Here is a 17,328-nt window from a genome sequence, read left to right as displayed (position 1 = left end):
TTGGTTTTAGACAAGGATGATCATGTACAACAAACTTGATCTGCTTCTATTCGAGACTAATAGAAATAATATAAGAAAGGGATGGATGGGCGGACTGTGCCTTTCTAGACCTACAAAAAGTATTTGATAAAGTAACACACAAAAAAACTAATAAGAAAAATGGAATCAATAGGGGGCATTAAAGGAAAATTATTGGAATGGATGGAAGACATCTTGACTAGGAGAAAAATGAGGGTACAGTGAGTCCTCCTTATATGGTAATTCTTTATCCGGTAAATTCACAGTTACGGTATTTGGTAATTACTACCCTCGATTCTATTTACTGTAAGAAAAATTCACATATACAGTATCAGCTCATGCTTTGTTTACATCGTACCGTGGCGCCACCACGCCATACGGCCACCACAACAATCAGTCTCTTCCCGCATTTGGTATACGGTAATTTCAATTTGTGGTAAGGTTTTCAGGAATGCATATGTACCGTATAATGAGGACTTACTGTAGTAATTAGAGACAAATACTCGAACTGGGAAGAAATACTAAGTGGTGTCCCCCAAGGTTCGGTATTGGCTCCAATCATGTCTGGTATATATATATATATATATATATATATATATATATATATATATATATATATATATATATATATATATATTTGCAAAAAGATCACAACACCACGTGATCCAAAAGATTGCTGATAACCATAGGGAAAAAACGGAAAAGAAAACTAGAATTCCCAAGCGCTTTTGTGATATTTCACATCTTCAGGGGATTACAACAAAGAAAATTGTCACATAGGTATATAAGAGGTAATACAATAAACTGGGAAAGGAACGGACATAACACGTGGAGAAAATGTCACAAACATTGAACACTTACAATTAAATCATAATTGAAATTATAATTAATATTTATATGAGATGGATTTTACTGAGCTAATAAATATTGGTCTTATAGGGTTTCCAGGTTTGTGTGTCTTTATGAGACCTGGAAACCCTATAAGACCAATTATTAGCTCAGTAAAATCCATCTCATATAATTTATCAAAATGGTTAGTATCCTTACTCAGTCCGTTGGTTGGCACAATTTCAAATTCTAACATAAAGAATAATGTTGATTTAGTTCATAAACTTGAGTTTAAATATTAATTATAATTTCAAGCTTGTCAGTTTTGATATAACTAGTTTATTTACAAAAATTCCAATAGATGATTTAATTGTCTTTCTCACCGAATTTTTGGACAAAATCCCACTTCCATTGCCTTCAGCTAAAATCAATGAACTTATTAAGCTTTGTATTAAAGATTGTAAATTCGAATTTAATGGTCAATTTTATGCTCAGGAATTCGGAATGGCTATGGGTAATCCGCTATCCCCAGTCCTTAGCAATCTCTATATGGAATTTTTTGAAAATAAACTATTAAGTGAAATTTTGCCACCAAATGTGACTTGGTATAGGTACGTTGACGATGTTCTTTGCCTGTGGCCCAATTCTGAGGATTTAAATGCATTTTTGCAATCTCTGAATAATTTAGTTCCTTCTATTAATTTCACTGTTGAACTAGAAAATAATGGTAAGTTGCCCTTTTTGGATTGCCTTGTTCATAGGAATGGTAATAATTTTAAGTTCAGTGTTTATAGGAAGCCGACAAATGTTTTGTCTTATATTCACTATTACTCGTCTCACCAAGATAAAGTAAAATATTCTGTCTTTTCTTCTATGTTTTTACGTGCTCTTCGTATTTGCAGCCCTGATTTTATTGATGGGGAATTTGAGTACATTGTTAATGTTGGTCTTGGATTAAAATACCCCAAAAGATTTTTAGACCGCGCTCTCGCTTTAGCGAAAAAAACTTTTTATAGTGTTCAAACATCCCCCCCTTCGACTATAAGAATCTTTTTATTTTACCTTTTAGTAACAATCTTGCTCAAGTTCCCCATATTCTTAAAACATGGAATATAAAGTTGTGTTTAATAATCCAAATACTTTTAAGAAGTTAATAATCAAAAATTCACCTAATGACTCAGTTGGTTGCATATACAGGATCCCTTGCAGAGATTGTGAAAGGTATTATCTTGGACAAACAGGCAAAGATCTCGCAACTAGGGTCAAGCAACACAAGTACAGTGTAAAAACAGCACAAGAGTCTAGTGCACTGTTTATCCATATGAGAGATTTCGATCATCGTATCGATTGGACCAATGCCTCTTCTATCATAAATTGTGATTCATTTGCCAAAAGAAATATCATTGAAAGTTGCATGATAAAAAATTCTGAAGGATCTAATATTAATATTAGCTATGGTATGTTTAAATTAGATAATTTTATCATTGACAAAATTTGTAATCAAATTAAATCATTACAAAAATGATTTAATTGTAAGTGTTCAATGTTTGTGACATTTTCTCCATGTGTTATGTCCGTTCCTTTCCCAGTTTATTGTATTACCTCTTATATACCTATGTGACAATTTTTGTTGTTGTAATCCCCTGAAGATGTGAAATATCACAAAAGCGCTTGGGAATTCTAGTTTTCTTTTCCGTTTTTTCCCTGTGGTTATCAGCAATATATATATATATATATATATATATATATATCTATATATATATATATATATATATATATATAAATAACATGGATGAAGGAGTGGAATGTTATATGAATTTCTTCACAGATGATGCAAAAATACTAAAGAAAGTAAGAACAGAGGAAGATTGTGAATCATTACAGCTAGACTTACACAAAATCTGGAAATGGACTCAAAAGTGGGAAGTAAACTTCAATATCAAGAAGTGTAGTATAATGGAGTTTGGAAAAAGTAAAAATAGAATACTGAGAAATTATAAAATTGGTGAAGAAATAAAAAAATTGAACTCGGAAAGAGGCCTTGGAGTAATAATCAGCGAAGATATGTCACTGGACAAACATATCAATAAAATAGTTGGAGAAACCTTCAACCTATTAAGGTCAATGAAAGTGGCATTTGACTACTTGGGTGAGGAAATAATTTAAAAAATTTTGTTACACTAATAAGACCAAAACTGGAGTACACAGCAACACTATGGACACCCAGTACTAAAAACAGTATATAGAATTTAGAAAGAATACAAAGAGCAACGACAAAGTTGGCACCAACCATCTCCAAATTACCATATGAACAAAGATTGTCCAAATTGGAGCTACCAACTCTGGAACAAAAGAGAAAGAGGAGATCTACTGACTATTTATAGAATCATGAAAGGAATGGAAATCCTAGATAGAGATGATTTATTAAAATGGGAAAATGGAAAAACAAGAGGACATGAAAAGAAACTTAAAAAGGATAACTATAGAAGATATCTGGAGAAAAGAAAAGAAAAACACTATTCAAGATTTTAAGAAAAAACTTTATGCTGAAAGATACAGACAGGTCACCATGAAAATAGCTCCTTTCCTGTATAATACAACTAGGTAAATACACACACACATATATATAAATGATATGGATGAAGGAGTAAAATGTTATATGAAGTTCTTTGCTGACGATGCCAAATTACTCAAGAGAGTAAGAACAGAAGATTGCATATCGCTACAAGAAGACCTAGACAAAATATGGGAATGGAGTCAGAAAAGTGAAATGAATTTCAACATTAAAAAATGAAGCAAAATTGGAAACAAAGAAGTCAAAAAAGTCAATTCAGAAAGGGACCTGGGAGTAATCATTTCAAGTGACTTGACACCTGATAAATATGTCAATAAATTATTTGGAGAGACTTATAACTTAATGAGGTCAATGAAAGTGGCCTTCGACTACATAGATGAGGAGATGGTTAAAAAAATAGTTGTTACACTAATAAGACCTAAACTAGAATATGCTGCAACACTATGGGCACCTAGCACAAAGAAGAATATAAAGTTAGAAAGAATACAAAGAGCAGCGACAAAGATGGCGCCTACACTGACAAACCTGACATACGAACAAAGATTGGAAAGATTACATCTGTCATCACTGGAACAGAGAAGAGAAAGAGGCAATTTGTTGACCATTTTCAGAATTATGAAAGTGATGGAAATTCTCGACAGAGACAACTTATTAAAGTGGGACAGAAGAGAAACAAGAGGACACAAAAAGAAGCTAAAGAAGAACAGTTACAGAAGAGACCTGAAAAAGAAGAGCTTCCCACATAGAGTGATTGATGTCTGGAACAAACTAAATGGAGAAACAGTGAGTGCCAAACTATACACGATTTTTAGAATAAACTGGATGTGGAGAGGTACAAAAATGGGTCACTACGAGCATAGCTCTTGTCCTGTAAAATACAACTAGGTAAATACACACACCTCTGACTATTTGGATGAGGAAGTGGTCAAGAAAATATTAGCTACTTTGATAAGACCAAAATTGGAGTATGCAGCAACACTGTGGACACCCAGTACTAAAAACAGAATAAAGAAATTAGAGAAAATACAAAGTGCAACAACAAAGATGGCACCAACACTCCCCAAATTGACATATGAACAAAGATTGTCCAAATTGGAACTACCAACTCTGGAACAAAGAAGAGAAAGAGGAGATCTTCTGATTATTTGTTGAATAATGAAAGGAATGGAAACCCTAGATAGAGATGATTTATTAAAGTGGCACGATAGAAAAACAAGAGGACATAAAAAGAAACTCAAAAAGGATAATTATAGAAGAGATCTGAAAAAAAAAAATAGCTTTCCACACAGAGTGGTGGATACCTGGAATAAATTAGATAAGGAAACAGTGTGTGCAAATACTATTCAAGAATTTAAGAAAAAACTTGATGCTGAAAGATACAAAGACAGGTCACTACAAGCATAGCTCCCTTCCCGTATAATACAACTAAGTAAATACAATTAGGTAAATATACACACACACTGTCTGAATCAAAAGGAGTGCAGCATATTCTGAGACAATATTTTTCTATTCTGAGTGACCTATGGCCCTGTCTAGTGGCCACAGATGGTTACTTAAGTATGACAGTCCTCCTGCAAGAGAGACTTAAGAGCCACAGATTGATTGATTCTTTCATAACAAGAAGTTTCTTTACCTTGATGAAATCCCTGACAGAGGTTACGGTTGGAGGGAAAGACAAGAAAATAAATATTCATCTATATACTAAAGGCTTTCACCTTATTAGGGAGGTACCCAGCCAAGGCATGCACCTATCCCTACCTAGTTCCTTTCCTCCTATCATTCATTCTCCTTTCATCTTAGCTCCTTGTGGATGAAGGGTCATCCTACTGAGAGAATATTAATATACAAGTATCCAAGCATTACCTGGAAAAACTGGATTACTGCACGACACTTAGCCTCATGTTTTAGATGAGGACTGTTTCGGTTGCGGATTAAACAGTCCATGAGGAAACCAGGTCCTTGAAGGTTCTGCTTAGTTTCTGGCTCACACAGCTGTTTCAAACAACACAAAAAATATAAATACATATATTCAAAATACATACATACATATACCAAAGGCTTTTTCCCCTTACACAGAGGGTAGCCAAAAAGAAAAAGGCATAGAAAAAAAGTAAAAAAAAAAAAAACAAAAAAAAAAACAATCAAAATACAGCAATAACTTAAGATGCTGAACTATATGTTCAGCTACTTCCATTTATAATGTACACAGATGGCAGCAGGATTCAAGAAATAACAGCACTACTGTATTGTAAGGTAGTGAAGGCAAGTTTCTTCCCAGAGATTTATGGGGGTTGGGAAGTTCAGGTCAAAGAACATAATCGACTATGTGAGGCTGCAGATTTAGCCACTGACTTGACCTGACATATAAACTTACATTTTACATATTATGCACTCTAAGCAAGAATTAGGAGTGACCAACACTTGCTCATCTATGAGAGGGATTGTACATACATACATATACAGTATAAGCTCTTTTAACGGGCACGAGTGGGACCAAAGACGTGCCGGAAAGGGGAAATCCCGGTTACGAGAAGAAAAAAAAAAAAAAAAAAAAAAAAAAAAAAAAAAAAAAATTATTGCCTTTATTCATAGAGTACTTAAATAAAATTCATTCAATGGCTTCACTTTTCTTGCTTATTCATTTACCAGTATATTCATATTTTTTTATCTTTATTCATTTTCATGAAATCACGTATGTCTCTTTGTTTAGAATGCTTGTCTCTCTGCATTAAAAATTCATTTTGAAGTCAGTGAAGAGACATCACGTCGTGAGTCCCCATGTAGGTGCACTGCTCCGCAAACTTGATAAATGTTGCCAATCCTTTAGCGGCATCCTTCCACGTTACTCTCGGCTCTGGGTCATCTTCCTCTTCACTATCAGCCTCTGTTTCCTTACCATGCTTCTCCTCAATCACTGCCTGAATTATTTCGTTGTCAGTTAGTGTGGGGGTGATAGCTTCGTCATTGTCGACCTCCATCCACTCCTGAAGAGCTTCATCAGTGACGCTAAACTTAGCACTACCACGCATATCCTTCAACTCAGCCATCACTGCCTTCCTTTGCTGTCGGTATGTGTTTGTGTGTTGAGAGAGTTGCTAATAGACAGTCGCATGCTTAACATCAGGCGTCTTATTACAGTGGGCACTGGGCCTGACGGAGCGGCGGGATTTGTGGGAGATGGCAGGAAATATGAGCGCTACCTCTGGTGGCGGCGGCAGTGGCGCGGGAATTTTAAATTCTATTTTTTCGAATTTTTACATTTTTATACAAAATTGTTATTTCCTCGTGAATAATATGCCAGTTATAAGAAGGAGCTGGATATGAGAATAATGTATAAAAGAGCTTTTACTGTACTCCCTTACAAGGGAGGTACTCAAAAAACAAAGGCATAAAAACCACTCCCACTCATTTCATCCCCAACATACTCCACTCCCCTCCCTCTTGGCACCTCCTGGATGACAGGTCATTTCTACATCTTGCCCACTGCCCTGGGTCAGAAGCAGTGTCGCAAGACACAGCACATCCACAGCAAGGCCACTTCATTAAATCAGCAACTCCTCTCTCCATCTCCTCATGCAGAAAAAGAGAAGACGGGGAGAAATCCCTTTGAGCTGCATCAATTTATTTCTCATACATACTCCCTCACCCTCCATTTCCCACCTACTTCCCCTCATGCATTACAACATCATCCATATACAACCATTCTCCATTCACCCATATCTTCTGTCTTCTCCCATCCTTTCTCAACAGACATTCCCCTCTTTCCTAATGCCCCTTTTACCCCATCCACCCATCTCACCCTAGGTCACCCCCTCATGTTCACTCCTTCCACCTCTGCCTTCCACACCTCTTTTACTAGTCTTTCTTCGCTCATTCTTTCCACGTGTCCAAACCATCCCAATACTCTTTCATCAACCCTATCTCCCAACTCCCTTCCCACCCTTGTTCTCCTCATTTCTCACTCTATCTAGCCTAGTAACCCCCATTATACTTCTCAGACACCTCATCTCATCAAAAACAGCAAAACTCAAGAAATCATAATCAAATCATAATAAAAAAAAATGAAAAAACAAATAATCATAATTTAATCACAATCAAAAAAGTATTCCAGACCATAATCAAAATCAAATCCTAATAAATTTTCACAATGATGCCCAAGTCTGGTGTGAACACATTTTAAGAATTACAGGTGAAAAATGTAATCACACATTTGTCAATCACGTGAAAACCACTGTTGGAATAGAAAAGACTGGAGACGGAGAATCTATATATTTCAATTGCAAACTGGAATCCTCTTTGGTATCTACTAAAGAGGATTGCAGTTTGCAATTGAAATATATAGATTCCCCGTCTCCAGTCTTTTCTACTCCAACAGTGGTTTTCACATGACACTTTAAGAATTTTATTTTGCCTAACATTTTTCATTTTACATGGCAGGGAGAAACTGAAAACTAGAAGGATTAATAATAATAAGCTGAAAACTACTAGTAGATACAATGAACACTCACCTGTGTTATGATATGTGAACAGTGCTGCATCACCTGCGCATTGATTGACACGTCCTTCACCTCTCCCTCAGTGTAGTTGGTGACTGCCGTCTTGCACTCATTCTCTAGACTGATGGTTTGAACACCCACAATTATGTTAGGCTACATTATTCAAATATATCTTTCATGCTGTCTTAGATCATACTGTGTCATAAAATTGTATATTTTCTTTCACTATCTACAATCTACAAAATACACAATCCTATATATTATTTTCAATGAAAGTTTGAGGAAACAGAGAGGGGGGTTGCTGATTAAGCAAAGTGGCCCTGCTGTGGATGTACTGTCTTGCTGCATTGCTCTTGACCCAGGGCAATGGGCAGTGGACAGGGATGACCCTCCACCCATGAAGAGCCAAGATGAGAGGGAAACAAGGGTGGTGGATGGGAGTTGAATGGGTGGGAGTAGGTGCATCCCTTTTGACTTGGCACCTTCCTTAATAGACCTTAATAGATAGACTTTCAATGAAAAAAGACAAACTTTTCTAGATTTTGTTGAAGGCACATGATTTCCTGGCCTGGACCAGTGTTGTTGGAGCAGAACTTGGCAAGGCTGTCCATACAGTAAAACTCTATCTCGGGGTGTAACTCCACATAGGCTGCCCTTTCTTGCATGATACGCCGAACTTCATCCCCACACTTTTGGGACAACTGCAAGCAACAGCGTGAAAAAAATGAGCATAATCTCCTCTATATTCTTCTTCTGTTTAAATAAAACAGTAGATTAATTTTGAATGCAGGAATGGGAAATCATGAAGGTTTTATTTAATCTCAATCATTTCGGTAAAATAACTGATCTTATTCTGCTATAATAATGTGGAAACAGATGCCACATTTGATATGATTTACAACAGCAAAATTGTGTTGAAAAATGTGAATGAAAACCCCATGGGGGGGAGGGGGATGATGATGATTGATGATGATGATGATGATGATGATAATGGATGATGATGATGATAAAAAAAAAAAAAAAAAAAAAAAAAAATTCATTCTTACATTATCATAACTAACTGCATGACTAAGACTTCAAGAATCAACTCACCCTAAACTTTTCTTCTGGATGGTAAAGATATCTAAACAAACATGGAAGTACAAGAGGTCCTCGCTTGGGAGAAAGCAGTTTTGATGATTGAGGTTGCGTTAGCCAGTAGTCTTTCTTTGCATGACAGAGTCGCACAGCATCGTTGTTACAGGAAGTGTAAATCCGTGGGTCCAGCCTCCAGTCTCTTGCCACAAAGTACTGAATTTCCAACAAAGCCTCCTCACATGTTGGTGGCATGTCCGGTGTGCCAATCTGCTGTAGCAGGCAATGCATGACCCTGCAATTTATCAGTAAATTAAGCTTAACTCTTCTAGTATATGCTAATGTCCACAATCTGGAAGAAGAAGAAAAAAAAAAAAAAAAATCTTAACCCTACTTCCACTATTACATCATTCAATAAGTAGGAGCAGTGATGGGCATTTGTTAATGGTGGTTGTGAAAAATGGACATCAGAGTGGATCATAATCATCTTACCCCTCTGTCTTCAAAATCCATCACCACCTACAATATCACCCTGAGAGGTTCACACTCAGTCACCAGATCAGGCCCAAAATGACTCTCTATCAACTTTGACAGCACTTCCTTCTCCTACACTTATGCATGACACAGAAACAGTCCAACACTCACATACATACATACAACAATAGCTTTTTCCCCCCTTGCAAGGAAGAGATCAGCAGTATGTTTGTGAGGAGAAAGATGGATGTATTGGCATTGAGTGAAACTAAGTTGAAAGGGAGGGGAGAAATTAAGTTTGGAAGTGTAGTTGGGTGTCAGTGAAGAGAGGATGAGGGAGAGAAGGGGTGGCTATACTAGTAAGTGAAAAGATAGGGGAGAGTGTGGTGGAGTGGAAGATTTCTTCAAGGTTAATGTGGATGAAGGTGAAATTGGGAAGGGAGATGCGGGTATTTGTAAGTACATACAGAGCTGGTAGTGAGAAGAGCATAGAGGAAAAAGAGGGCTTTTTGGATAGATTTAAATGAGTCCACAGAGGGGTTAGAGAGAAATGTCAATGTAGAGGTATTAGGAGATCTCAATGCTGGATAGATGAACCAATAGGAGTGGTTGGGAAGTGTGGAGTTCCAGGAAGAAATTGTAGTGGAGAGATGATGGTGGAGATGTGTCTAGAGAGTTGATAATAGCTAACACAGTGTTTAGGAAGAAAGTCAAGCATAAGTACACATGGGAGAGGGTGGTGGATGGAAGGGTGGTAGATAGGGCTTTAATGGACTATATAGTGGTAACCAGAAGAATAGGAAGAGTTTTGGATGTACATGTTCTAAGGGGAGAGAGTGGGAGATGGACAGATAGGGTAAAAGGGGCACTGGGAAAGAGGTGAATGTCTGTTGAGGAAGGGCAGGAGAAGACAGTTGATAGGGGTGAGTGGAGAATGGTTGTGAATAGATGTGATGCATGGAAAGGAGTGGGTGGGATGGAGCCAAGAAAAGAGCCAAGACATTCCCCTCTTCCCCAAAGCCCCCTTCACCCCATCCATCCACCTCATCCTAGGACGTCCACTCATGTTAACTCCCTCCACATCTGCCTTCCATACCTCTTTTACTAGTCTTTCTTCACTCATTCTTTCCATGTGTCCAAGCCATCCTAATATTCTTTCATCAACCCTATCTCCCAACTCCTTTTCCACCCCTGTTCTCCTCCTCACCTCCTCATTTCTCACACTATCTAGCCTAGTAACCCCCATCATACTTCTCAGACACCTTATCTCAAACACATTCAAACTCCTTCTCTCTTCCTCTCTTATGTTCCATGTTTCTGCCCCATACAGTGCTGTTGGCACAATCACTCCTTCATACAGTCTCCTCTTAGCATCCATTCCCAAATGTCTATTCCTCATTACACTCTTTAATCCACCAAGGCATTTACTCGCTTCTCTCTTCATTCCACCTTTTCCTGCCACATTTGCACCCAAGTATCTAAAACTATCCATTTCCTCCAGTCGCTCTCCCTTAATGCTCACTTCCAGTCTACTGCCACTTTCACCTTACATTAACCCACATTTATCTTTAGTTTTCTTCTATCACATACTTTCCCAAACTCTGTCACCAACTTCCTCAATCCCTCCTCCGATCCTGCCACAAGCGCAGTGTCATTCGCAAACAACAGCTGGCTCACCTCCCACTTTTCTCCATTTTCTTTAACCATCTCCAATCCCTTGCCCACTACCCTTGCATTTACCTCTCGCACTACCCCATCCATGTATAAGTTGAACAGCCAGGGCGACATAACGCATCCTTGACGAAGTCCCACCTTTACCTCAAACCACTCACTCTCTCCATTTCTAATCCTGACACAAGCTCTACTACTCTCATAAAAACTCTTGACAGCTCCCAGAAGCTTTCCTCCTATCCCGTATATCTGCATAACCTCCCACAGTGCCTTTCTGTCTACCCTATCATAAGCCTTTTCCAGATCCATAAAAGCCCAAAAAACATCCTTCCCCTTTCCTATAGCTTTCTCACATATCTGTCTTACCACAAAGATCTGATCTACACAACCTCTACCTGTCCTAAATCCACACTGTTCCTCACCAATTACTCCTTCTGTTCCTCTCCTAATCCTCTCAATTAAGATCCTCCCATAAGCCTTCCCAACTACACTTAACAAGCTAATCCCTCTGAAACTACTACATTCACACTTGTCCCCTTTTCCCTTGTAAAGAGGAACTATACAGGCACTCTTCCAGTCCTCCGGCACTCTACCCTCTCTCCAGCAAACATTAAATAACCTCACCAGCCAGTCCACCATCACTGTACCTCCCTTTTTCAGACATTCTGCATGGCATCCATCCAGACCAGGTGCCTTACCTGCTTTCATCATCTTAACAACTGCCTTCACCTCATCCTTCCTTATTTCTCCTCCATTCTCCTCATTCTCATTTTCTTCGCATTTCCCACTGCAGCTATCTTTCCCTCCCCTCCTTCACATTTAGCAACTCCTTAAAATATTCTGCCCTTCTTCCCCTTACTGCCTTCTCTTCCATTATCATCTCTCCATCTGTATTTCTTCCAATATTAACTAAAAACAATGAATATCATCAGAGTTGATGGTAGTTGTTGGTAATTAGTACGACCCTTTATCTATATACGTTATGGTCAACACACGGGACCTATGGACAAACAGCTTTAACAGACCAGTAGTCCCCCCTTTTAGTCAATTGTTTCTGGGATCATCTGCATGGTACAATAATGTTTTTTTTTTCCTCTTCCTTTTTCTTTTTTAATCTATCTATATACTAAAGGGCTCTTCCCTATTATAAGTGAGTTAGCCAAGTCAATGGTGTGTTCTGTAGCCAACATGTGGAGTTTTCCCTTTAAGACTCGTGACTCCCAAACACAGGACAAAACTATGGTCACCCCTTAGGATGACATACATTTGATTAATTTATATTCATGTAAATATATATATTGACTCCAGCAACTTTATTTCTTAAATAAAATAAAAAATACTCCTCTATATTCTGTAACAAGATTATATATGCATTGTAAAAAGATTTGAAATTACGGTTTACTAAAAACAAAGAACCAAGAATTTTGCCACCATTGTTGTAGATAGTATCATCAACATTTTAAATAAACAGAGATCAGTCATGGGATTGATTTTAAACATCCTAGCTATTCTTCTAGAAGATAGCTGTTCTTTAAGGAATAGAACCAGCCGTTAGCACTGAGCATGGAAGTGTTCATCCCAAGAGTGCGTAAGGGTAAATACACCGTGGCGAACTATGTTCTGACTGGTACATTCTGACGAGAACACCACCAGCCGTCGGCACAGAGTACAGAAGTGCTCATTCCAAATGTGCCCAAGGGAATCATACCACGGCAAACTCAATGGTGTATTCTGACTTCCCTTTGTGAAAAACCTCCCATACCTTGTCCCTACCACTCGTTTCAGGCTGGCTGCTTCCAACAAGGGCGACTAGTGGAACCAACACTGGTGACACTACAAAGGCATGCACCCACTCTCACCCATTCCACTCCCATCCACTGCCCTTGCTTCCCTTTCATCTTAGCTCATGGATGAAGGGTCATCCCAGTCTCCTACCCACTGCCAGGGTCAGATGCAATGCAGTAGGACACAGTACATCCACAGCAGGGCTGCTTCACTTACACAACAACCCTTCTTCCTTGTCCCTTCATGCAGAAAATAGAGAAGACAGGGAAGCTCCCTCTGGTTACTTCAGAATATCATCCATACACAACCATTCTCCGCTCACCTTTATCTCCTGCATTCTCCATTCCTTGCTCAATAGACATTCCCCTCTTGCTCAAAGCCTCTTTCACCCCATCCATCCATTTCATCCTTGGTCATCTTAATTAAGCTCATTTCATCCATCTCTGCCTTCCATACCTCTCTTGCTAATCTTTCTTCACTCATTCTTTCCATGTGTCCAAACCATCCCAATAATCTTTCATCAGTTCCATTTGCCAGCCCCCTTTCCACCCCCACTCTCCTCCTCACCTCCTCTTTCCTAACTCTATCTAGCAACAACCACTGGCTATGCTTAAAGACTGAATTAAGTATCCACATACAATTTGGGAACCATGTGCCAACCTACATTGCTGCATCCTGAATAAATATGAATAAATGTGGAAATAGGAGGAACCTTTCTTTATGAAGCAGACAGCTCTACCTCTCAAAGAACAGTGGGAGATGCCACAAGTTCTAGACTGAGGCTGTGGTATCAAAGCAGGAAAACCAAGCTGACATTTGTGAATACCTGTATGATTGTCTAGTATGTTCTTACCGTGCCTGGCCTCCAACCATGTCCTTGCAGTGCTGGTGAACAACAGGGTGACATGCTTCATATAACACGGGATCAACCCTCCAATCCTCACCGGCGTCACTTTCTTTCACTAAAGTAAGCACCTCCCTCCAGCATTCCTGGGAAAGTTTTTTGTTGGTGTTGTGATTCTTGGCCCGAGCCATAAGGCAATGTAAGGTGTGACCTCCCTTTTTGACACCATCCCCACAAAAGTCTGTTAATTCCTTTTCACATGCCACCATGAGATCAGGGGACAGGCGGTAATCTTCCAGTAGCAGGCGGCGATGAAAGAGCATCTCATCCTGGCAATTCCCTTCAATTTTGGCCCCTAATCAACATCAATAAATATGATTAGAATTCAATAATGAACATTTATTACATTAATACACTGTATACAATGTAAAGAAAAATGTCGAATGCACTATTTATCTATTCTATTCCATATACCAAGAGCTTTTTCCCCCTTATATGGGAGGTAGCCCTTATACATCGCATTATCTTACTTTTATCCACATTCATTTTCAACTTTTCCTAGTGCATTACCTTTCCAAACACTGTCACTAACTTCTTTAATCACCTCTCTGACTACCACAAGTGCAGTGTCATTAGCAAACAAATGGCTCGCCTTCCACTTTTCCACATTTTCTTTAACCTTCTCCAGTCCCCTCCCAATTATCCTTCCCCGGACCTCCTACACCATCTCATCCATGTACAGATTAAACAGTCATGGTGACATGACACATCCCTGATGGTCCCACCTTTATGTCAAACCACTTGCTCTCTCCATTTCCATTTCTAACACTGGCTCTACTACTCTTGTAGAAACTCTTGACTGCTCTTAAAAACTTTCTCCCAATCCCATTATCTGCAAAACCTCCCACAAGACCTTCCTATCTACCCTGTCATAAGCCTTTCCAAATCTATAGAGGCCCAAAAATCCTCCTTACCTTTACCTAAAGCTTTCTAATATATCTTACTGCAAAATTCTGATCCATGCAACCCCTACCTTTCCTAAACCCACACTGTTCCTCATAAATCACTTCCTCTGCTCCTCTCCTAATCCTCTAAAACCCTTCCCAACTACACCAAACAAACTGATCCCTCTGAAACTATTACATTCAAATTTGTCCCCTTTTCCCTATTGGTTTAGAATTCTAAAAACTAATGCTTATTGGAGTCACCTAATGATTTACTCATCTAACTACTTCATTTCTCTCTTACTTGAGACCCACAGCCCCAAGACATCTTGAAGTGGCCCCAGGGTATACCCACATATTGCTTGTTAATGTCAGGTGAAGTAAAATGATGCTTCCGATTACACCACCAGCTTGCCATTGATTGAGTGACACTATGTAATTTTACATGGGAATGGAAAATCCCCTTCTATAGTCAAAAGGTTAACCTAATTTGATTAACCCTTTGAGAATGATATTTAAATTACTGAACTATCCTGGCTGAACCCCCAAGCAATTCCAATCAGTTGAGGATTACCCAATTTGCACTCATAGGCTATTAAATTATCTCCTGATGATCACAAATAAACTCACCTTGTCTGAGGGCCCCTTCGAGACATAAAAGTATCTTTGCAAGTTTGACATCTTGTTCGCTGTCTGAGCTGCCTTTACGACATGAATGTTGCATGATACTGGTCTTGCAGGACTTGACCAGTCCCTTGCTGGCTTTGTAGTCTACTGCAATCAGCTTCTGACGTCTTGTTAATTGATCATTGCACTGCGAAAAAATATACTTATATGTATAAACACAGCAGGTAACTATCTATTGATCTATATACCAAGGTGTTCCTCACCCTTATGAGGGAAGTAGCTAGTTAAGGAATGCACCCATTCCTATGGGTGCTAGTAACTAATATACACACACACACACACATGTATGTGTGTGTACATATATATATATATACATACACATATATACCAAAGGCTTTTTCCTCCTCACAAGGGAAAAAAAAAAGGGGGGGGATAAGATGCATTTCTAATATCTGTCTTACCACAAAAATCTGTGCTATGCAACCTCTACCTGTCCTAAATCCACACTGTTCCTCACCAATTACTCCCTCTGTTCATCTCCTAATCCTCTCAATCAAGACCCTCCCATAAGCCTTCCCAACTACACTTAACAAACTGATCCCTCTTAAACTATTACACTCATGCTTGTCCCATTTTCCCTTGTAAAGTGGAACTATACAGACACTCCTCCAGTCCTCCAGCACTCTACTCTACTCATAAACAAACATCAAATAACCTCACCAGCCAGTCTACCATAACTGTACCTCCTTTTTTTTTTAGACATTCTGCATATACATATATACACACACACACATATATATATATACATACATACATATTCATACTAAAAGAGGCTTCTCCCCCTTAAAAGGGATGTAGCCAGCCAAGATATTCACCCACCGCCATCCATTCCTCACTCATTTGTTTCCGTTTTGATTTAACTCCTTGTGGATGAATATTTATCCCTGTCCCTGCCAAATGCCCGGATCAGAAGCAATACAACAAGAGACAACACATTCATAGCAGAGCTCCATTGCTTCAGTAACTTCATGAATCTCCCTCCTTGTTGTCTACATGTGAAAATAGAGAGGATAAGGAGACACTCCTTTGGGCAGCATCAATTCATCGTCCTGTCACAACCATTCTCCCAGTCGTACCTATGCTTTGCCTTCTCTCATTCCTGCTCAACATTCTCCTTTTTACTACATGCCTTTCATATTTTTTCAAAAGGTTTTTCTTTAAGTTCAATCCACATGAAGATTGTATTTCTCAACTTCCAATTAAATTAGAAAATTCCATTACCACTTCCAAGTGATTTTTCATGAACTCCCCTTATTAGGGGGCTAGGATGGTGCCCCTTTACAGAGGACTTTGTAGTGTGGAATTCAACAAACCATGCCCTTGGTTCAAGTTGCTGATGGCAAGGGTAGAAATGCTGTCACCTTTATCTCCGTCGCAAGTAGCAACACTCTAGCCTTCTCCACCAGCAAGCATCATGTAAATGTAAGTGAAACTGGAAAACCCCATCTGCTCAGTTCACACACTAAGATAAACATTTATTTTCATGAAAGTAGCAGTTGCCGACAAGACTGACGAGTTAAACACCATATGAGGACGGAGCCTCTATTTGTACGACGTTTCGCTTATTACAGCTTTTCAACTTGAAAAAGCTGTAATAAGCGAAACGTCGTACAAATAAAGGCTCCGTCCTCATATGGTGTTTAACTCATCATAAACATTTATGAGAATACCTCTTTACTCATTCCTCTCTCTCTCTTGTGCTTGAGGAGGCACTTGTAGACACGACCCTCACCAGCAGCAATCTTCTCGCAGAATTTTTCTCGGTCGTGTCGACATGCAAAGTACAAGGGACGGTCTAAATGGAAGTCATCTGCTTGGAATTCAGCCAACCTGAAAGAAGAACGACTCCCAAATTATCATCCTGTGTTTATAAAAGCGTATATATTTCTTTTTGGTTCATCCATTTCCAAACCATTCCTCTATACCAAACGC

General features: G+C 38.8%; 1 protein-coding gene across 1 annotated transcript in view; it reads right to left on the bottom strand.

Moving 5' to 3' along the window:
* The window catches only part of Glg1 (Golgi apparatus protein 1), a 67,543-nt gene that overhangs the window by 29,847 nt on the left and 20,368 nt on the right, over positions 1–17,328 (bottom strand). Inside the window, exons 5-11 of the mRNA XM_076202273.1 lie at positions 17,067–17,226; positions 15,340–15,523; positions 13,775–14,120; positions 9,010–9,286; positions 8,449–8,618; positions 7,930–8,038; positions 5,285–5,413 (exon numbers count right to left, since the gene is read on the bottom strand). Coding sequence (XP_076058388.1) covers positions 5,285–5,413; positions 7,930–8,038; positions 8,449–8,618; positions 9,010–9,286; positions 13,775–14,120; positions 15,340–15,523; positions 17,067–17,226 — 1,375 coding nt within the window. The remainder of the gene's footprint in view (positions 1–5,284; positions 5,414–7,929; positions 8,039–8,448; positions 8,619–9,009; positions 9,287–13,774; positions 14,121–15,339; positions 15,524–17,066; positions 17,227–17,328) is intronic.

Source organism: Oratosquilla oratoria, chromosome 18 (assembly GCF_046742065.1).
Source record: "Oratosquilla oratoria isolate Oo_2021 chromosome 18, ASM4674206v1, whole genome shotgun sequence".
Lineage (NCBI taxonomy): Eukaryota > Metazoa > Arthropoda > Malacostraca > Stomatopoda > Squillidae > Oratosquilla > Oratosquilla oratoria.
Note: the sequence above shows the minus strand (reverse complement) of the source record. Positions and strands in the feature narration are given on the sequence as shown.